General features: G+C 39.4%; 1 protein-coding gene across 3 annotated transcripts in view; it reads left to right on the top strand.

Annotated features, from left to right (window-relative positions):
* HORMAD2 (HORMA domain containing 2) overlaps nt 1-17,061 on the top strand; it is an 88,514-nt gene extending 71,453 nt beyond the window's left edge. For all 3 annotated transcript variants that reach the window (XM_066370536.1, XM_066370535.1, XM_066370533.1), the window contains one exon: nt 16,139-17,061. In XM_066370536.1, the coding sequence (XP_066226633.1) occupies nt 16,139-16,246 (108 nt within the window). In that variant the 3' untranslated portion in view covers nt 16,247-17,061. The remainder of the gene's footprint in view (nt 1-16,138) is intronic.
* The last annotated feature ends 223 nt before the right edge of the window (nt 17,062-17,284 follow it).

Genomic DNA, 17,284 nt, shown 5'->3' with positions numbered 1-17,284 from the left:
AGGGGGGAATTGAATGGCTCCGGGTTGGCAAGGAATGTCTCACTGTATCTTTATTTTACCTTTTGAATTTTATACTATGTGATCATATTAATAATTGAAGTAAATAAAAAGTGGAAGTAGGCAATTAAATAACTAGACATCAACTTAAATTAATGCCATAGAAAATTCTGTTAATTATAGGAAATGATTCAAATATGTTAAAAATAAAAGATCAGAAAGAGAGATAATGATTACTTCATTCTGTTTTAGAAACTGAAAATGTTTCACTGTTTGCGGGAAAAGCAAAATAAAAAGTAAGTTTAAGTGTTTGCTCCTCATATAAAACTTATCCTTACTCTAAACACCCAATTTCTTCTCTTTAGGGTTTTTTTTTCTCTTTTGTCTTATTTTCTTCAATTGAACTTAGGGACAATTTAAAGTGAAAAATTTGACCCCTTTTTTTTTTTTTAAGTCAAAGGAGGGGAGATAGTGAGACAGACTGCCTCAGGTGCCCAGACTGAAATCCACCCAGTAACCCCTGTCTGGAGCGGATGCTTGAATCAAAAGAGCAATTTTTCTTTTAGCACCTGAGGCTGACGCTCAAACCAATGAGCTATCCTCAGTGCCCGGGCCGATGCTGGAATCAATTGAGTCACTGGCTGCGGGAGGAGAAGTGGGAGAGAAGAAGGGCAGGGAGAGGAGCAGGTTGTTTCACCTGTGTGCCCTGACCGGGAATTGAACCTAGGACGTCCATACACCAGGCTGACACTCTGACTTCTTAGTGAATATATCTTTGCCATTCTGCTTCTACTTTGTATGGAAGAACTACTTAGAGGATGCCAGAGTTCCTAAGTATCATCTCCTTTGCCCTCTTCTTCCTGCAATGAGAGTAGGCAGTTATGACCTGACATTTGGATATCAAACTTCACAGCAGAGTGGTCTTTTGCTGTATATTTATGGGACCTATCTCTATAATCATTTCTATACTCACAGTTATGCTATGATCCTTTCGACACCTGCTAAAGTACTTTATAGAGACTCAGATTCAAGCAAATGACCTACATAGCAAGTCTATGAGAAGCAGGGTATCACATTTCCAATTCTGTATCTATGATCTGTTCATCTCTTTTTTGAAGAATCAGCAAATCTATGTCAAATTTAGTACATCTAATAACATCATCATGTCATTGCCTGTAGGTTTCCTCCTACAGGCCACAAACCAAGAAAAAACGTTTTCATTTATAATTACTTCAAGTATGTGCTTGAGTGTGATTTTATATGTCTACTTTAGCTACCACAGAATTGATAGTTAATTACTCAGACAATTGAAACTAGGGAAGTAACTGACATTTGTCTATTGAAAGTATCTAATCGCCTGACCTATGGTGGTGCATTGGATAAAGAAAGTGTCAACCTGGAATGCTGAGGTCTCTGATTCGAAACCCTGGTCTTGCCTAGTCATGACACATATGAGAAGCAACTACTATGAGTTGATGCTTCCTGCTCCTCTCCCCCCTTCTTTCTCTCCTCTCTCTCTAAAGTCAATTTTAAAAAAAGGAATTCACTGGCCTGACCTGTGGTGGCGCAGTGGATAAAGCGTCGACCTGGAAATGCTGAGGTCGCCGGTTCGAAACCCTGGGCTTGCCTGGTCAAGGCGCATATGGGAGTTGATGCTTCCTGCTCCTTCCCCCCTTCTCTCTCTCTCTCTCGCCTCTCTCTCTCTCCTTTCTAAAATGAATAAAAAAATAAAAAATAAAAAATTCTAAAAAAAAAAAAAAAAAAGGAATTCACTATGAAAAGTACCTAATCATATTTTTGAATAGTTTATAATTGTGAAAGGTAAGCCAAATAAATGTTAAGGTATTTTTTGTATTCTTTCATTACCTTTTCAGTTTACAAATAAAAAATAGTTTCATAATAAAGCTTTCATCACAATGAAATAAAGGAAAGAGATGAAGTAATAAGCAAGTTGATTATAAAAATATCAAATAAAAAATAATTTTAAGAGAATTACATATGGCTATTAAGAACTTGAAATATGGCTAATTTGAGTTGAGGTATCTACTGAATTGTGAAGATGTAGTAAGAAAAAAGAATATAAACTATCTCAATAATTTTTATGTTGATATACATATATACATATGTGCATATATTTGATTTGTGAACTTTTTAAAGCATAAATATGATAATACTGTATTTTTCTGAAATCTTTTTCTGTTTATGTGTATGTGTGTGTGACAGACAGAGAGAGGGACAGAGAAGGACAGATAGGGACTGGCAGGAAGGGAGAGAGATGAGAAACATCAATTCTTCATTTACAGCACTTTAGTTGTTCATTGATTACTTTCTAATGTGCCTTGACTGGGGGGCTCCAGCAAACAAGTGACCCCTTGCTCAAGCCAGCAACCTTGAGCTTCAAGCCAGCGACCTTTGGGCTCAAGCCAGCAGCCATGGGTCATGTCTATGATCCCATGCTCAAGCTGGCAACCTTGGGGTTTTGAACCTGGGTCCTTTGCATCCTAGTCTGACGCTCTATCCACTGCGCCACCGCCTGGTCAGGCTGAAACTTACTTTTTTCACTTAACATATCTTGGAGATTTTTGTCAGTATATTTATATTAACCTCATTCTTTTTTACTTTTGCGTGGTATTCCTCAGTGGTAAAGTACTATGATTTATTTCAATTTTTTGCTATTACTGGAACATTTAAATTGTTTTTGCTTTTTCTTAGTAACAGTACTTTGGGGAATGTCCTTGAACATGACTCTGTGTGCATATGCAAGCATTTCCTAGAGTAGATGCCTAAGGGTCAGAGGCTATGTGCATTTGAAGTATTGAATTAATTTTTGTATGTGGTATAAGAGTCCAACTTCATTCTTTTGCATGTGGATATCTAGTTTTCTAACATAATTTGTTGCAAATTATTGAACATTCTTGACAACCTTGTTGAAATCATTTGACCATATAAGTGAGGGTTTATTCTGGGATTTCTATTCTATCCTTGGTCGATATGTCTGTCTTTATGCCAGTATCACATATTTTGATTACTATAGCTTTGTAGTAAATCAGGAAGAAATTAGGAAGAGTGAGGCTTCCAATTTTGATCTTTTTCTAGATTATTTTGGAATTTTAGGATCCCTCGATATTCTATATAAACTTTAGAATAGATTTTTCTATTACCTCAAAAAGTGTCATTAAGATTTTGGTAGGGGTTGTATTGAATCTGTAGATTGCTTTGGGTAGTATTGACATCTTAATATTAACTCTTTTAATTTAGAAACATGGGTTGTATTTCTATGGTTTGATCATTTTATATCTTGCTTAAGAAGTTCTTCTCAATGCTAAAGTTATAAATAAATTTTTCTTTATTCTTTAAAAAAATTTTTTTTCCTTCTTTTCCAAGAGAGAGAAGTGGATACAGAGAGATAGACTTCTGCATGTGCCCCAATTGGGATCCACCTAGTAACCCCCATCTGGGACTGATGCTTTGCCTATCTGGGGCCATGCTCACAACTGAAGTATTTTCTAGCACCTGAGGTAGAGGCTCCATGGAGCCATCCTCAGTACCTGGGGCTGATGCACTCAAATCAGTCGAGTCATGGCTGTTGGAGGGGAAGAGAGAGAGAGAGAGAGATAGAGAGAGAAGAAGAAGGAAGAGGAGGAGGAGGAGGGGGAGTGGTGAAGAAGCAGATGGTCACTTCTCCTGTGTGCCCTGACCAGAAATCAAACCCAGGACAACCACATGCTGGGCCAATGCTCGACCACTGAGCCAACCATCCAGGGCCTATATTTGCTTCTAATAAATTTCTATATTTGCTCTCTACATTTGGCTCCTTAAAGTAGCTGGGATTTTTTTATTTTTCAATGTGAGAACATTTTTTATTGTGTTGGTACCACTTGAATTGTCTGTCTTTTCCCTGCTAATTTGAATGCCACTTTTATCGTAAATTAAAAACCCATAGAAACATAGGTTTGGTTTTAAATTGCTATTCTATATCACTGATCCATTTGTCTACTTCTATATTACTGCTATCATGCTTTAATTACTCTAGCTTGATATTACAATTTGCTCTCTGAAAGAGCAACTCTTTTCCTTTTATAGTACATTTCCCCCAGTATTTTAAAGATTTTCCCATACAATTTCTCTTTCAGTTGACTATTAGAATCAGCTTTAAAATCCCAATAGACATATAATTGGAATTTGATTGGGATTCTATTGACTTGATAAAACAATCTTGGGAAAATTGACATTTTTACAGTAATAACTCTGCAGTTTGAGAAAAAAAAAGTATTTTTAGTTTCTGTTATCTCTATGGTCCACAGGGAATTTTGTATTTTCTTGGATTATACTCTGATAGCTTCTGTAAAGCAGTTCTTTCCAATTTTACTTTCTATGATGATGAAAATGTTCTATATCTGTGATGTCTACTATATGTTATTGAATGCTAGAATTGAACATTCATATATGGCTGTTGAACACTTGAAATGGGACTAAATTTTTATTTTATTTAATTTTGATTAAATTTAAATGTTCACATGTGTCTAATGGCTACCGTAATAAACAATGAACCTTTAGGATATATGAATCACTGTGTAATTGAACACTTTTGTAGGTAGTAAATGTAGATAGCAAAAGAATGATCAATACCTACTGTGTGAAAGACATTGCATAAGGTACAGAGTCTAAAGACCATAATGTTAAATACAAATAAATTCCTAAAGAACTTAAAACCCATTCCCAGGTAGATGCAGAGGACCCAGGTTCGAGACCCCCGAGGTCAACAGCTTGAGTGCGGGCTCATCTGGCTTGAGCAGAAAGCTCACCAGCTTGGACCCAAGGTCGCTGGTTCCAGCAAGGAGTTACTCGGTCTGCTGAAGGCCCCTGGTCAAGGCACATGTGAGAGAGCAATCAATGAACAACTAGGGTGTCGCAGCGAAAAACTAATGATTGATGTTTCTCATCTCTCTCCATTCCTGTCTGTCTTCCCTATCTACCCCTCTCTCGGACTCTCTAAAAACAAACAAACAATAAAATAAACAAAAAAACCCATTCCCAGGTAAAGGACAAATTGTTTAAAAATATTTATTCTGTCAGAAAAACACGATCACATTGCGGGGGGGGGGGTGAACACACAATACAGTGTACAGAGATGTGTAGTAGAATTAGACACCTAAAGTCATTTAATTGTGTTAATTAGTGTCATCCCAATAAAAATTCAATTAAGAAAAAGAAATAAAAACAAAAGTACAGAAATGTGCTGTAGGATTTTGCTAAAGAAAGAAAGTTTATATATGATTAAAGGATCTGAAAAAGCTTTATGGATGAAATCGTTTTAGTGATTGACCTTGAAGGAATTATTCAAAATTTAAAATGCATAAGTAAAGGAAGAGTTTTGTTTTCTAAAATGTGGAGAAATATAGAAGAGGGGAAGGAATGAAGCATGTTTGGGGAATGTAACTATGTTAATTTTCTAGGGCTTCTGTAACAAATTACCACAAATTTGGTGGCTTAAAACATCAGAAATTGATTCTTTCATGAGAGTCCAGAAGTCCAAAATCAGTGACCCTGGGCTGCAATCAAGTTGTACACAGAGCCATACTCCCTGTGGAGACGCTGGGGGAGATTCTATTCTTTGCCTCTTCCAGCTTCAGGTGGCTGCTGGCATTCCTTGGCTTGTGGCTACATCACTCCAGTCTCTGCCTTGATGGTCACATTGAAAAATGGTGCCCTATTTTTCAGTCTACCACAACTGTCCAGTTTGGCTAGGTATGAGATACCTAAGGCAGTAGGAATGATAACAGCCATCAGTCACTGAATGACTTGCATATGTGTGATGTTGTACCAGGTGCTCTGTTTTATTCCACTTACTCATTATAAGAACTCTTTGTAGGCACTAGGGGGTGGGAGAGGAATCTGAAGTAACTATGTTTTTTACTTTAATGATGACTGGGAAATGGTGATTAACACAAATTGAAAAGTCATGAGGAAAAATTGCTCACGAAGGAAAAACAATGAACTTGGCTTTGGCTATGTTTAGTTTGAGGTCCCCATAGCTTATGTCCCAAAAGGGTCAACCCCAAATAGAAACTTATGAACCCTGCATAGAGTTCTGATTGTCTCACCTGCAATTTTCTACCTTTGTTTTCCCCTTTGGGTTGAAGAAGCAAATTATGAAGAGCACTAAATTTGAAATCAGGTCTGGGTTCAAGTCTTCCATTTACTAAATATGTGAATTGGACAAGTCATTTCACTTTTATGAACTTCAGTTTCCACATCTGTAAAAGAGAAATAAAAACTCCCCCTGTCCTCACACTGTAGTTTGAGAAATAATTGAGGTAACATTTGTAATGTTATCAGCACAGTATATGGTCTGTTGTAAGCTTTTAAATGTTTGTAAAAAGAAGAGCAAAAATTTTAATATGGTCTGATAAGTTTTAATTTGAAGGTGATACATCTTAAAGCTATCTGGATTCTAAGCAACAGTTAATATTAATTTTAAAAGTCTATTGTTCACTCCCTTCCTATTGTCCCTAATTTCATCACATAAGTGTCTTAAGCGCTACTCAAGACTACCAGTTCCCTCCCTTTCTAAGCTGATAACCTAAACTCTATTTCATAGACATAATTAAGACCATCGTTCTATTTCCTGCCCCCATATTTTAAAATTTATCTATATTTGTATTCACTTTTATCTCCTTTCTTCCAGACCGAAAGTAAAATCACATCTCTTGTCCAAAGTGAATACATCTTTGCATATGTGCTCTTGATGCACTTTCCTCCATTCTGAGCTCCAGAACATGTAGTCAAGGCCTTGGTGGACATCTTCATTTGGCTGTCTCACCTGTAATTCAAAATCTTAAAGCAGAGTCAGTTATTTCTCCCTCTACCCTTCCCATTGTGTTCCCATCACCCACCCCCTCAGCTTTTTGTTTTCCATCTTGGTCATTGGCATAACCAGAAATGTGGGTAATTTTTGTAATTTTTTACTCCTTTCTTTCCTTTGCTATCCCTGTGCCTATTTCAGTTAATGATCAAGTCATGTTAGAGTTTGGGTTCAGGCATTCATTTTATCTCTCCTCAGCTCTCTGCCTTACTAGTCCTCTCCTCTGTAACCTCATTGCTGCTCTTGTTCTTGTTCAGAAAAGTTCTCTTCCGAAGAAGCCTCATTGCTTCTTGTCTCACTCCTCTCCAGTCCACTCTTCACATTGCTGCCACAGGGACCTTTTCAAAAATAAATATGCGCTTAGAACACTTCAGTGGCCCAAACTTCAGGGAATGACAATGTCTAACCCTACACCCTTCCCGTTCTCAATTCTCCAGAAGTATTCTGTTTTGTATCCCTCTACCTGTGCTGCTTTTGTCCAGAATGTTCTCTCTGCAATCTTAGTCTCTACTGCCACTTGCTTAGTGGATGTCTGCTCATCTTGTACTACTTATTTTAAGTTTCACAACCCCTTTGAAGCTTTGCCAGGCCTCCCCAGGAAGAGCTGATAAGAGTTTTTTGGAACCTTTTCTTTACCCTGTACAATTCAGTGCTTTTCAGCTGCCAATCTGCAGACTAGTTCGCCAGAAATTTCCTGTTGGTCCATGAAAGAGTTAAGGACCCTGATGTTGTATGAAGATTATAGACCTAATGACCTTAGTCAAATTCACTTATGCCTTAGGTGATTTCTGCCTTAGTGGACCCCAAAACAATTCTCTTATTTTTACCGATCCTGATGTGTAAAAAGATTGATAATCACTGCATACATGATTCTATCATTTCATCTATAACCAGTATGTTTCCTCCCACCAGACCCTCTTTGAGGACATAAGTTTGACTTGACCAGCTTAGTGTCTTTAGTGCTTATTGGCACAATGTCTGGCACAAAGAAGATGCTCAAAAACATTTGTTGAATAAATTAATTACAGAACTTTTAAAACCATATAATCCCTTAGAAAATAGGGAGGAAGGAAGAATTGATTTAATAACTTTTAGAGATTAATGGAAATATGTGGTTATGACTCTAAAGAGAATATATATATTTATTTACTCTTAAATAGAGATAGCCATAGTCCAGAACCCTGGTCATAAACTACAGAAAATCAAGAATGTAAATGAATGGGTAAACTTCATTAATCCCAATAAAACATGAAACACTTCCCAAACTATCAGAGAACTCACAGCTCCACTGGAGTTGGAGGTAAGTGTTCTCTTTAAGCATTTGATTTCTTAGTGCTCATTTATCACATGTTAACATGAGATACATTTATGCTAACAGCATTTATTTTATAATCGCTGTTGATCTACTTTTCATTGTGCAAAAAAAAGGTAAATGTCCAAGAAAGGAATTAAAACTAACATCACTGCTAAAACAACTTACTTATAGGGGCACAGACCCTATATGAACCATAACATTTCTTGATCTGGGAACTTCCAAATTCAAAAATCCCATACTTAGCACTTATTTTAAATGTATTCTGGTTTTCTAAAGAAAAGACATTTTGGCCCTGGCCGGTTGGCTCAGCGGTAGAGCGTCGGCCTGGCGTGCGGGGGACCTGGGTTCAATTCCCAGCCAGGGCACATAGGAGAAGCACCCATTTGCTTCTCCACCCCCACCCCCTCCTTCCTCTCTGTCTCTCTCCTCCCCTCCCGCAGCCAAGGCTCCATTGGAGCAAGGATGGCCCCGGGCCCTGGGGATGGCTCCTTGGCCTCTGCCCCAGGCGCTAGAGTGGCTCTGGTCGCGGCAGAGCGACGCCCCGGAGGGGCAGAGCATCGCCCCCTGGTGGGCAGAGCGTCGCCCCTGGTGGGCGTGCCGGGTGGATCCCGGTCGGGCACATGCGAGAGTCTGTCTGACTGTCTCTCCCCGTTTCCAGCTTCAGAAAAGAAAAAAAAAAAAAAAGAAAGAAAAGACTTTTTGCCAAATTTGACCTGACAAATAATTTTGAAGTAAGCAAAATTCTCTATATATTCACTTTATGAACACAAAGTAGTCACGATATTTTCTGGTTGCCTGGGGCTGCCCTTACTGCCATGGTTCCCCACACAGGTCTACCTCTTAATGCAAAGTAAGTACTGTGCCTTGACTGCTCTTTCTATATAGAAATTTATCTGTCTTCTTTCCAAAGCCTGTGAGTTCCTGCTTTCAGCAGGCTGCCACTTGGGGACCGTTTGATAAGTTAACTTACACTAACATCATATTGAATAATAATACCAGGGGAATTTACATTTTTAACAGAGTGTGTTAGGTATATAGCACCTTACCCTAAGAGCCAAGCTAATAAAGGGACATTCCTCACTGTCCCATATACCTTCCATGTCTTTTCATGATTCAGTGTCTTTAAACATGCTGACCTTCTGCCTAGAGTGACCTCTCCTCACCTCTCCTATCATCTCCAGTCTGGTGAACTCCTACTCATTCTTTAAGACCCAAGTCAAGTCCCTCTTCTGGTAAGAAGCCCTCTCTAAATTCCCCAGGCTATTGATCATTACCTCTTGACTTTTATAAAATGTTTTATACTAGCTGTCTCAATTTCTTTTTTTTCTTTTTTTTTTTTTTTTTTTTTTTTTATTGTTCTGAAGCTGGAAACAGAGAGAGACAGTCAGACAGACTCCCGCATGCGCCTGACCGGGATCCACCCGGCACGCCCACCAGGGGGCGACGCTCTGCCCACCAGGGGGCGATGCTCTGCCCCTCCGGGGCGTCACTCTGCTGCGACCAGAGCCACTCTAGCGCCTGGGGCAGAGGCCAAGGAGCCATCCCCAGCGCCCGGGCCATCTTTGCTCCAATGGAGGCTTGGCTGCGGGAGGGGAAGAGAGAGATAGAGAGGAAGGAGAGGGGGAGGGGTGGAGAAGCAAATGGGCGCTTCTCCTATGTGCCCTGGCTGGGAATCGAACCCGGGTCCCCCGCACGCCAGGCTGACGCTCTACCGCTGAGCCAACCGGCCAGGGCTCAATTTCTTTTATTTATAAATCTTTGTATTCATGGGTTTGATTTTCAGTCAGTGCATGTATGAGAGGCAATCAATGAGTTCACAACTAAGTAAACAATGAGTTGATGCTTTCTCTCTCTCTCTAAATCAGTGGGAGAAAAATTTAAAAAAAAGAATGGAAAACTTTGTATACTTGCTATCTCATTTTTTAATATAATTTATTCACTCTCTTCAACTGACTTCAAGATGACTTCTGCCCCCACCAACTCCACCAATCCATTATACCTATACCTAGTAACCTACATGTGGCTAAATGAAATGGACATAGCCTGACCTGTGGTGGCGCAGTGGATAAAAGCGTCGACCTGAAACTCTGAGGTCACCGGTTCAAAACCCTGGGCTTGCCTGGTCAAGGCATATATGGGAGTTGATGCTTCCCACTCCTCCCCCCTTCTCTCTCTCTCTGTCTCTTTCTCTCCTCTCTCCAAAATGAATAAATAAAATCTAAAAAACTATTAAAAAAAAGAAATGGACATATTTCAGTCCTCATCTTCCTTGACCTCTTAGCAACACTTGCAACTACTGACCACCACCATCACTCCTTTTATTTTCTCCACTCACTCTTCTTAAAACTCTTCCCTTGGTTTTCTTTATATGACAGTCTGCTTGTCTTCTTTTATCTCTCTTTCTCAGTATCCTTTGTTGGCTTAGTATCCTTTGTTGGCTCATCTTCCACCTAATCTCTAAATGTTGGAGTTCTTTAGGCTATGTCCTGGCCCCTTTCCCTTCTCACGCTCTGATCTCTCAATAAGCAAACTCTTCCACACCCATGGCATTAATTAGCCTCCATATCCTGATAACTCTCAAATTTACATCTCTAACACAGACCTCTCTCCTGAGCTTCAGACTCCTATATACAGCTGCTTATTCAATATGTCCACTTGGGATTTCACAGATACTCCAAACTCAACACATTCAAAACTCCTATTGTTTTCTACAGGAGGAAACCATACTTTCATCTATGAATTTAGCTAAATCAGAAACTGGAATCATTATTGACATACCTACCTCTTCTTTACCATCATAAGCAATTGGCCATGCATTTGATTCTACCTTCTAAATATTTCTCACTGTTGATGTCTCTCTATCTGCACTGCCCTACAAGTTATCACCTGACTACTACAATGGCATGATTCATCACCCTGCATCCACTTGATGCCTCCAGTACCTTTCTACACTGCTAGCAGAGTACTCTTTAAAGATTTATTCATTCATTGAAAAATATTTATTGAGCCCCTGCTATGTGCAATTTGTGACCAAGACAGGCATGTGTCTGCTCTCCTAGAACACTATTTAAAAGCATATGATTGAGGGGACCTAACTAAGTTGTAATATGGGTGGGGAAAATGTCTTTGAGGAAATAATTTTTCATCTGAGATCTGAAGAATGACTAGGAATTAATTAGGCAAAGAGAGGGCAGATGGAGGGGAAAGAGCATTTTAGGCAGAAGGAACATAACGTGCAAAGGTCTAGAATCAGGAAGAAGCAAAGTATGAGAAAACTGAAAGGGTAGACAGAGAGTGAGAAGTAGAGTGCAAGAAATGAGGCTGGTGTTGCTGGGCACAGCCAGGCCTTGGGGGACATTCTCTAATTGGGGGGAATTCAAGGGGTCTCGGAGCCCCCTCAAATGGCCTGCTACAATAAATGAGTTTGTAAGCATTTCTTTTTCTTTTTTGTGAACATTTTTCTGAGGAGTTTATAGCTTTCATCAGGGTCTTAGAGTCAGTCTGTGACACCTCTCCCTCTCTAGGCCCAAGCATGGTCTTTGGACTTTGTCCTAAAAGCAGTGAGAGGCCACTGGACATTATTGAGCCCAAAATGGCTGGATTGTAAAATCTACAGGGCAGGGATTTTTTATCTCTTTTATTACTAATGTGCCCAAAGCACCTAAAACTGTACCATGCACAGAAGTGACACTCAGTAAATAATTGCTGAATGAATGAATGTCTGTTGTGGCTATTAAATGAATGTCTATTATATTGTATTATATTGTTTTTTTGGGTTTTTTGTATTTTTTTTCCCCCGAAGCTGGAAACAGGGAGGCAGTCAGACTCCCGCATGCGCCCGACCGGGATCCACCCGGCACGCCCACCAGGGGGCGATGCTCCGCCCATCTTGGGGCATCGCTCTGCCACAATCAGAGCCATTCTAGCGCCTGAGGCAGAGGCCACAGAGCCATCCTCAGTGCCCGGGCAAACTTTGCTCCAGTGGAGCCTCGGCTGCAGGAGGGGAAGAGAGAGACAGAGAGGAAGGAGAGGGGGAGGGGTGGAGAAGCAGATGGGCGCCTCTCCTGTGTGCCCTGGCCAGGAGTCGAACCCGGGACTCCTGCACGCCAGGCCGATGCTCTACCACTGAGCCAATTGGCCAGGGCTATATTGTATTATATTGTAATCATGTGCTTTATGCTCTCCCTTATAAGACTCACTTCTTCATAATGACTGTGTCTTTTTCATTTTTATATTACTAGAGATATGGTGCTAGCACCCAGAACAATGCCTGACTTAAAATTAATTTCAAAATGCATTCATTCATTCAGCCAATAATTTAAGAGTGCCTACCAAATGTTGGGAACACAAGAATAAAACGATGACTAATATAGTATCACTGATCTCAAGTAGTTAATACTGGGGATTAGAAGACTGGTAAATAGGCCTTGTTAATACTATATAGTAAATGCTATAGCAAGGGTAAGAACAGAGCACAGTGCTAGAGGTATCAGGGAAGGACAGTAGGCAGAAGAAATTCAAGAGCTGACCCTAGGCCTGGTGGTGAAGGGAGGAGCAGAGCATGGGAGTGGGCATAAAAGGCAAAGTCTAGACGGGGAGAGAGCAGGGCCGATTTGGAGAATTGCAGGTGGCTAAGCAAGTCTAGGGCAAGATGAAGATATAGTGATAGGCCAGGGCTGTAAGGAATCTGGACTTTATCCTGAGGACAATTGGAAGTCATTAACGGATGGATGTGATGAATCAGAAGAGTGAGGTGGTCAGATAGACCGCAGGACTATTTAGGCTCCAGAATAGAATATGGATTGGAGAAGCAGTAAGAGAAGGTATCCAGGCCCAGGAATTGGGAGAGATGATGCTGGACAGGGCTAACATAGAGGCAGGGCAATAGGGAAAAATGGATGGATTTGAGAGATATTAAGGAGGTAGAATCAATAGGAACTAGTGACTGATTAGATGTTAGGGTGAGAATGATGGAGCAGCATGGATGACTCCTAGGTATATAACTTGGACACCTCCAGGGAAATCACAGAGAGAACAAAGAGGCAGATGATCAAATCCAATTTGAACACATTGCATCTGAGTTTTCTTTGGAACATCCATGTGGAGACTTCTAGTAGGCAGTTGAATACACACATGGATCTGAAATTCAAAAGGAAGATCTAGGCTGAATGTATAAATGTAGTGATCTTTCCGTTTTTAGCCATGCATGAATTGTAGTTTTGTGTCTTAGCTGCTCCACTGTCCTCTGCCAGCCTACAGGAGGAAAAGCAAGGCTTATAGAAGGATGCTCCCTCAGAAGGAAGCAGCACTAAATGCACCCTGACTCAAGATAAGTGGAGAACCATCCCAATACATATTTGGATACAAAAAAAAATGTAAGGGTCTTTGCTTATCCATGTGAACTGCTTCCTGGGAGTCACACCCAGAGAGTGTAGAGAATAAGGAGAAAAGACAGCCAAAAGCAGTAACATTCAAATACCAAACGTTTAAAAAAGTAAATGAAGGACAAGTGGACCCATTTAAAAGAAGAGACCCCTTCCAGTGCTGTTCAAATACCGCTACCAACTCAGCTAACTGCTCTTTAGCTTCCCAAGTGGAGAATATGTTAGCAAACCAAAAATGAAAAGTAGGAAAATATTATACAGAAGAAAGCATAAGTTCAGAGTTTTTTTCCAGACATATATTGTAGATACAATACTCTATTCCTGAGGCTCTATTAGTAAGTGGATCATTGTTACTCTATATACAAGAAACACTTTAAAGTCTATCTGTTTAAAATATATATCATGTCCCTGGCTGGTTGGCTTAGTGGTAGAGCATTGGCCTGGTAAGCAGATGTCCTGGGTTCGATTCCCAGTCAGGGCACACAGGAGAAGTGCCCATCTGCTTCTCCACCCCTCCCCTTCTTGTTTCTGTCTCTCTCTCTCTCTCTCTCTTCTCCTCTCCTCCTGCAGCCATGGCTTGATTGAAGCAAGTTAGCCCCAGGCACTGAGGATGGCTCCATGGCCTCCACCTCAGGCGCTAAAAAATGGCTGTGTTTGCAACTGAGCAACAGTCCCAGATGGGCAGAGCATTACCCCCTAGTGTGCTTGCTGGGTGGATCCCAGTTAGGGATGCATACGAGAGCCTGTTTCTGCCTCCCCTCCTCTCACTAAAAATTTAAATAAATAAATAAATATATATATATATATATATATATATATATATATATATATATATATATCATGCATTACAAATCATTTGATGATCATCAGTATTGCTCAAATTACCTAGATAATTTGTCTAGCCTACCTGATCACTGGCCCTTTGCTTGCCTGATTGATTGGCTTTGGCATCAGATATGCAAACTCATTCTATTGGAACACATCTGAAATATATTTCTCTGTATGGATAAATTTGTTGGTTTATATAGTTCATATAGATTATTGATCTATTTAGGAAGTGTCCCCTGACTGATCTTTTGAACCCACTAGTTTTCTGTAAACCATTGAGAGTTCCCAGGTCTCACTGGCTTCCTTGAGATTGTATATATTATTTAAATTGCCATCAACCCACTGCAATGAAATTATAGTTCTGAAACTTGTAGTAAAACTCTGGTTTACTTTTAAGCAAAAAGGGGAAAAAAACAAAACTATTAAAACCATCAGGTCAACTTGTCATTTGAGGATTTGTATATCCATTTTTTTTTCTTCCCAGTGTACCAAGACTTGATAGAATTGAGGATAAGTTCATTTGAATGACAAGTATTCTCAAGCAATATTTCTAGAAAAGCAAATCTTAGCAAGTACTTTTTTTTTTACAGCCCACCGAGACGAATAGATAAAGAAGTTGGTTTTTGTGCTTTGGGTTTTTATATTGCTATTTTTCTTACTTTAGAGCTTTTACATATCTGAGCAAACCAATTATTTGGTAAGCTGCTCTATTTATTTCTCAGTTTTACTGTTTTATGTAGTCAGTGTCTTAGTTTAAGCCAAAGGGAATTTGTGGTTTCTAAAATCAGAATTTCAACTTCTCCCTAAAACTAAAAGTTAGTGATTGGATTAACCATTTGTAGAGCCAATTTTTTAATGTAAATGGCACTTAAATGTTTTATTGACACTCCCACTATTTTGTTGTAATAACATATCAATAGTAATAATAATAACCTATATCTATAACAAAAGAAAAAAGGATAATGTTGGAAGCTGTACTAGATATTATGACAAGTCTTGCTTAAAAATATTTCTTATTCTATTTTTTCTACCAAAGAAAGAACGGAGGACATGGCAAAAGCTTTCCTCCCATCTAGTGGCTACAAACTATAAAAATCTACTCTATGTGTTTACTGCAATTTCAGGCACTAGAGATTGTCTGACAAATTATAATATATCTAGTTGTTCATTCAGTTAAGCAAAAATAAGTTTTTAAATCTTTACCAAAGCTGCCAATGGAGAATTATATACCTATGATGATTCACTAATCAACTTTCCTTTAATCAATAACATCCACTTCTCTTCAAGAAGAAAGAATGGCCATGGTCCTTCCCAATTCATTAATCTGAACCTGTGATAGAAAAGATAAGGCTGTGTGTTTCTGCTAAATGAAATTGGGACTTAAATTATTTTTGCTTCTAAAGCAATCAGTGCCCTAGATCTCTCCTGACCCTTAATTGCTCCTTGTTGGCCCCACACCTTGACAACTTTTCCCTCAAGAGTTGGATGTGCTGAATTCACTAAAGAGAGCCAAGAAACTGTCCCTGAAACTGGCTGCCTCCAGGGGACCTCAGCTCCTGAAACTTGGAATACCAGACTCTGATACTGGCAGCAGGGCCTCTGTGCAGGGCCAAACCAGCCCACAGGGAAGCAGGTTTGGATCCGTTATGCAGCTAGAAGGATTAATACTTGGTTTACCTGTCTTGTATATGCCTTATGCAGATGTCAAAATCTTTGCTGAATTGTGCCTCTCTTTGGTGATTCTCACAGATTCAAAGAATGAATAATGTATGCAGTCAGCAAAGTTCTCCTGAGAGCTTCAGGAAGAAGAGGAAGATCAGCGAACCAGCAAAAGTCTTCATCCCTGACAGAAAATGAAAGTTAGATGGCCTTTGCTACATTTGTTCTAAAATAATTTTGTTTTGTAGCAAGCTACATGAAGAGTCTTAGTAGTAGAGTAAGTTCCTATCACCAAAACCTTTTACTAAATGTGTTGCTCAACTTAATTAGTCAGTTTACTAAGTGATAAATTACTGGGGAGTTCCTGTGTTAACTTTGCCACAAGGAAACATGGTCACCAGGGCTGCCTTGGGATAGCATTACTTGAAGACCGATTTAAAGATGAGACATCTTTCATATCTATAAAAGAACTACAGTAGCTGTTTTGAAAAGAAATAAGCTGTTGTTCTCAAAGGAAAGGATTTTCTTTGCATAATTAAACTCCCCAGGTATTTAGACTACTATGAAATGTTTTAACTTGTTGTAACCTGTGTTCTGGAATCCCCCTACAGCTTTATTAGAATTCCCACAGAATTGCATAGGATGTATGCGGTGGTGCTTATTCAGGTGTGATTTTTGTGTTAATTTCAGTCACGAGATTAATAAGCTAAGTGTTGGACCAAAAGGTACTCTCCCTGTAAAGTTCTTCAAATCTGGCCCTAGGCCCTGATCTGTTGGCCAACCTGAGACTGGGAAATAGGTTGCAACGCAGGAGCCGGACTCCCTTTGCAAGTAAAACCCATGTCAATGCTTCCCAACAAGCCTTCAGTTTACACATCAGTCTGTCACTTGCAGATGATGTTACTAGTTCCCTCCTTATTTTGAAAGAATTTTGATAGACTTAATGAGTTATAAATTACTTAAAGTGTTGTTTTTATTATTTATATAACATGAAATTTAATCATTTAAATGGATAGGGCCAATATATGAGATATTAAGTTTTCTGGTTAAATAAACCAAAATGCAAGATTTTTTTTGCTTGCCTTTTCTTCTTGGCTTAGGTGAATGTTTCTTCAAGTGTAGTAAGGACATCAATACCTGGAGCACTTGTTAAAATATGTTTACAAGGCCTTCTTCATTTCTACTGGATCAAAATCCCATGGGGTGGGGCCCTATGAAAAACTCCCGGATTCTAAC

Source organism: Saccopteryx leptura, chromosome 2 (genome assembly GCF_036850995.1).
Source record: "Saccopteryx leptura isolate mSacLep1 chromosome 2, mSacLep1_pri_phased_curated, whole genome shotgun sequence".
In the NCBI taxonomy this organism is placed as follows: Eukaryota; Metazoa; Chordata; class Mammalia; order Chiroptera; family Emballonuridae; genus Saccopteryx; species Saccopteryx leptura.
This window is presented reverse-complemented; position numbering and strand designations above follow the sequence as displayed.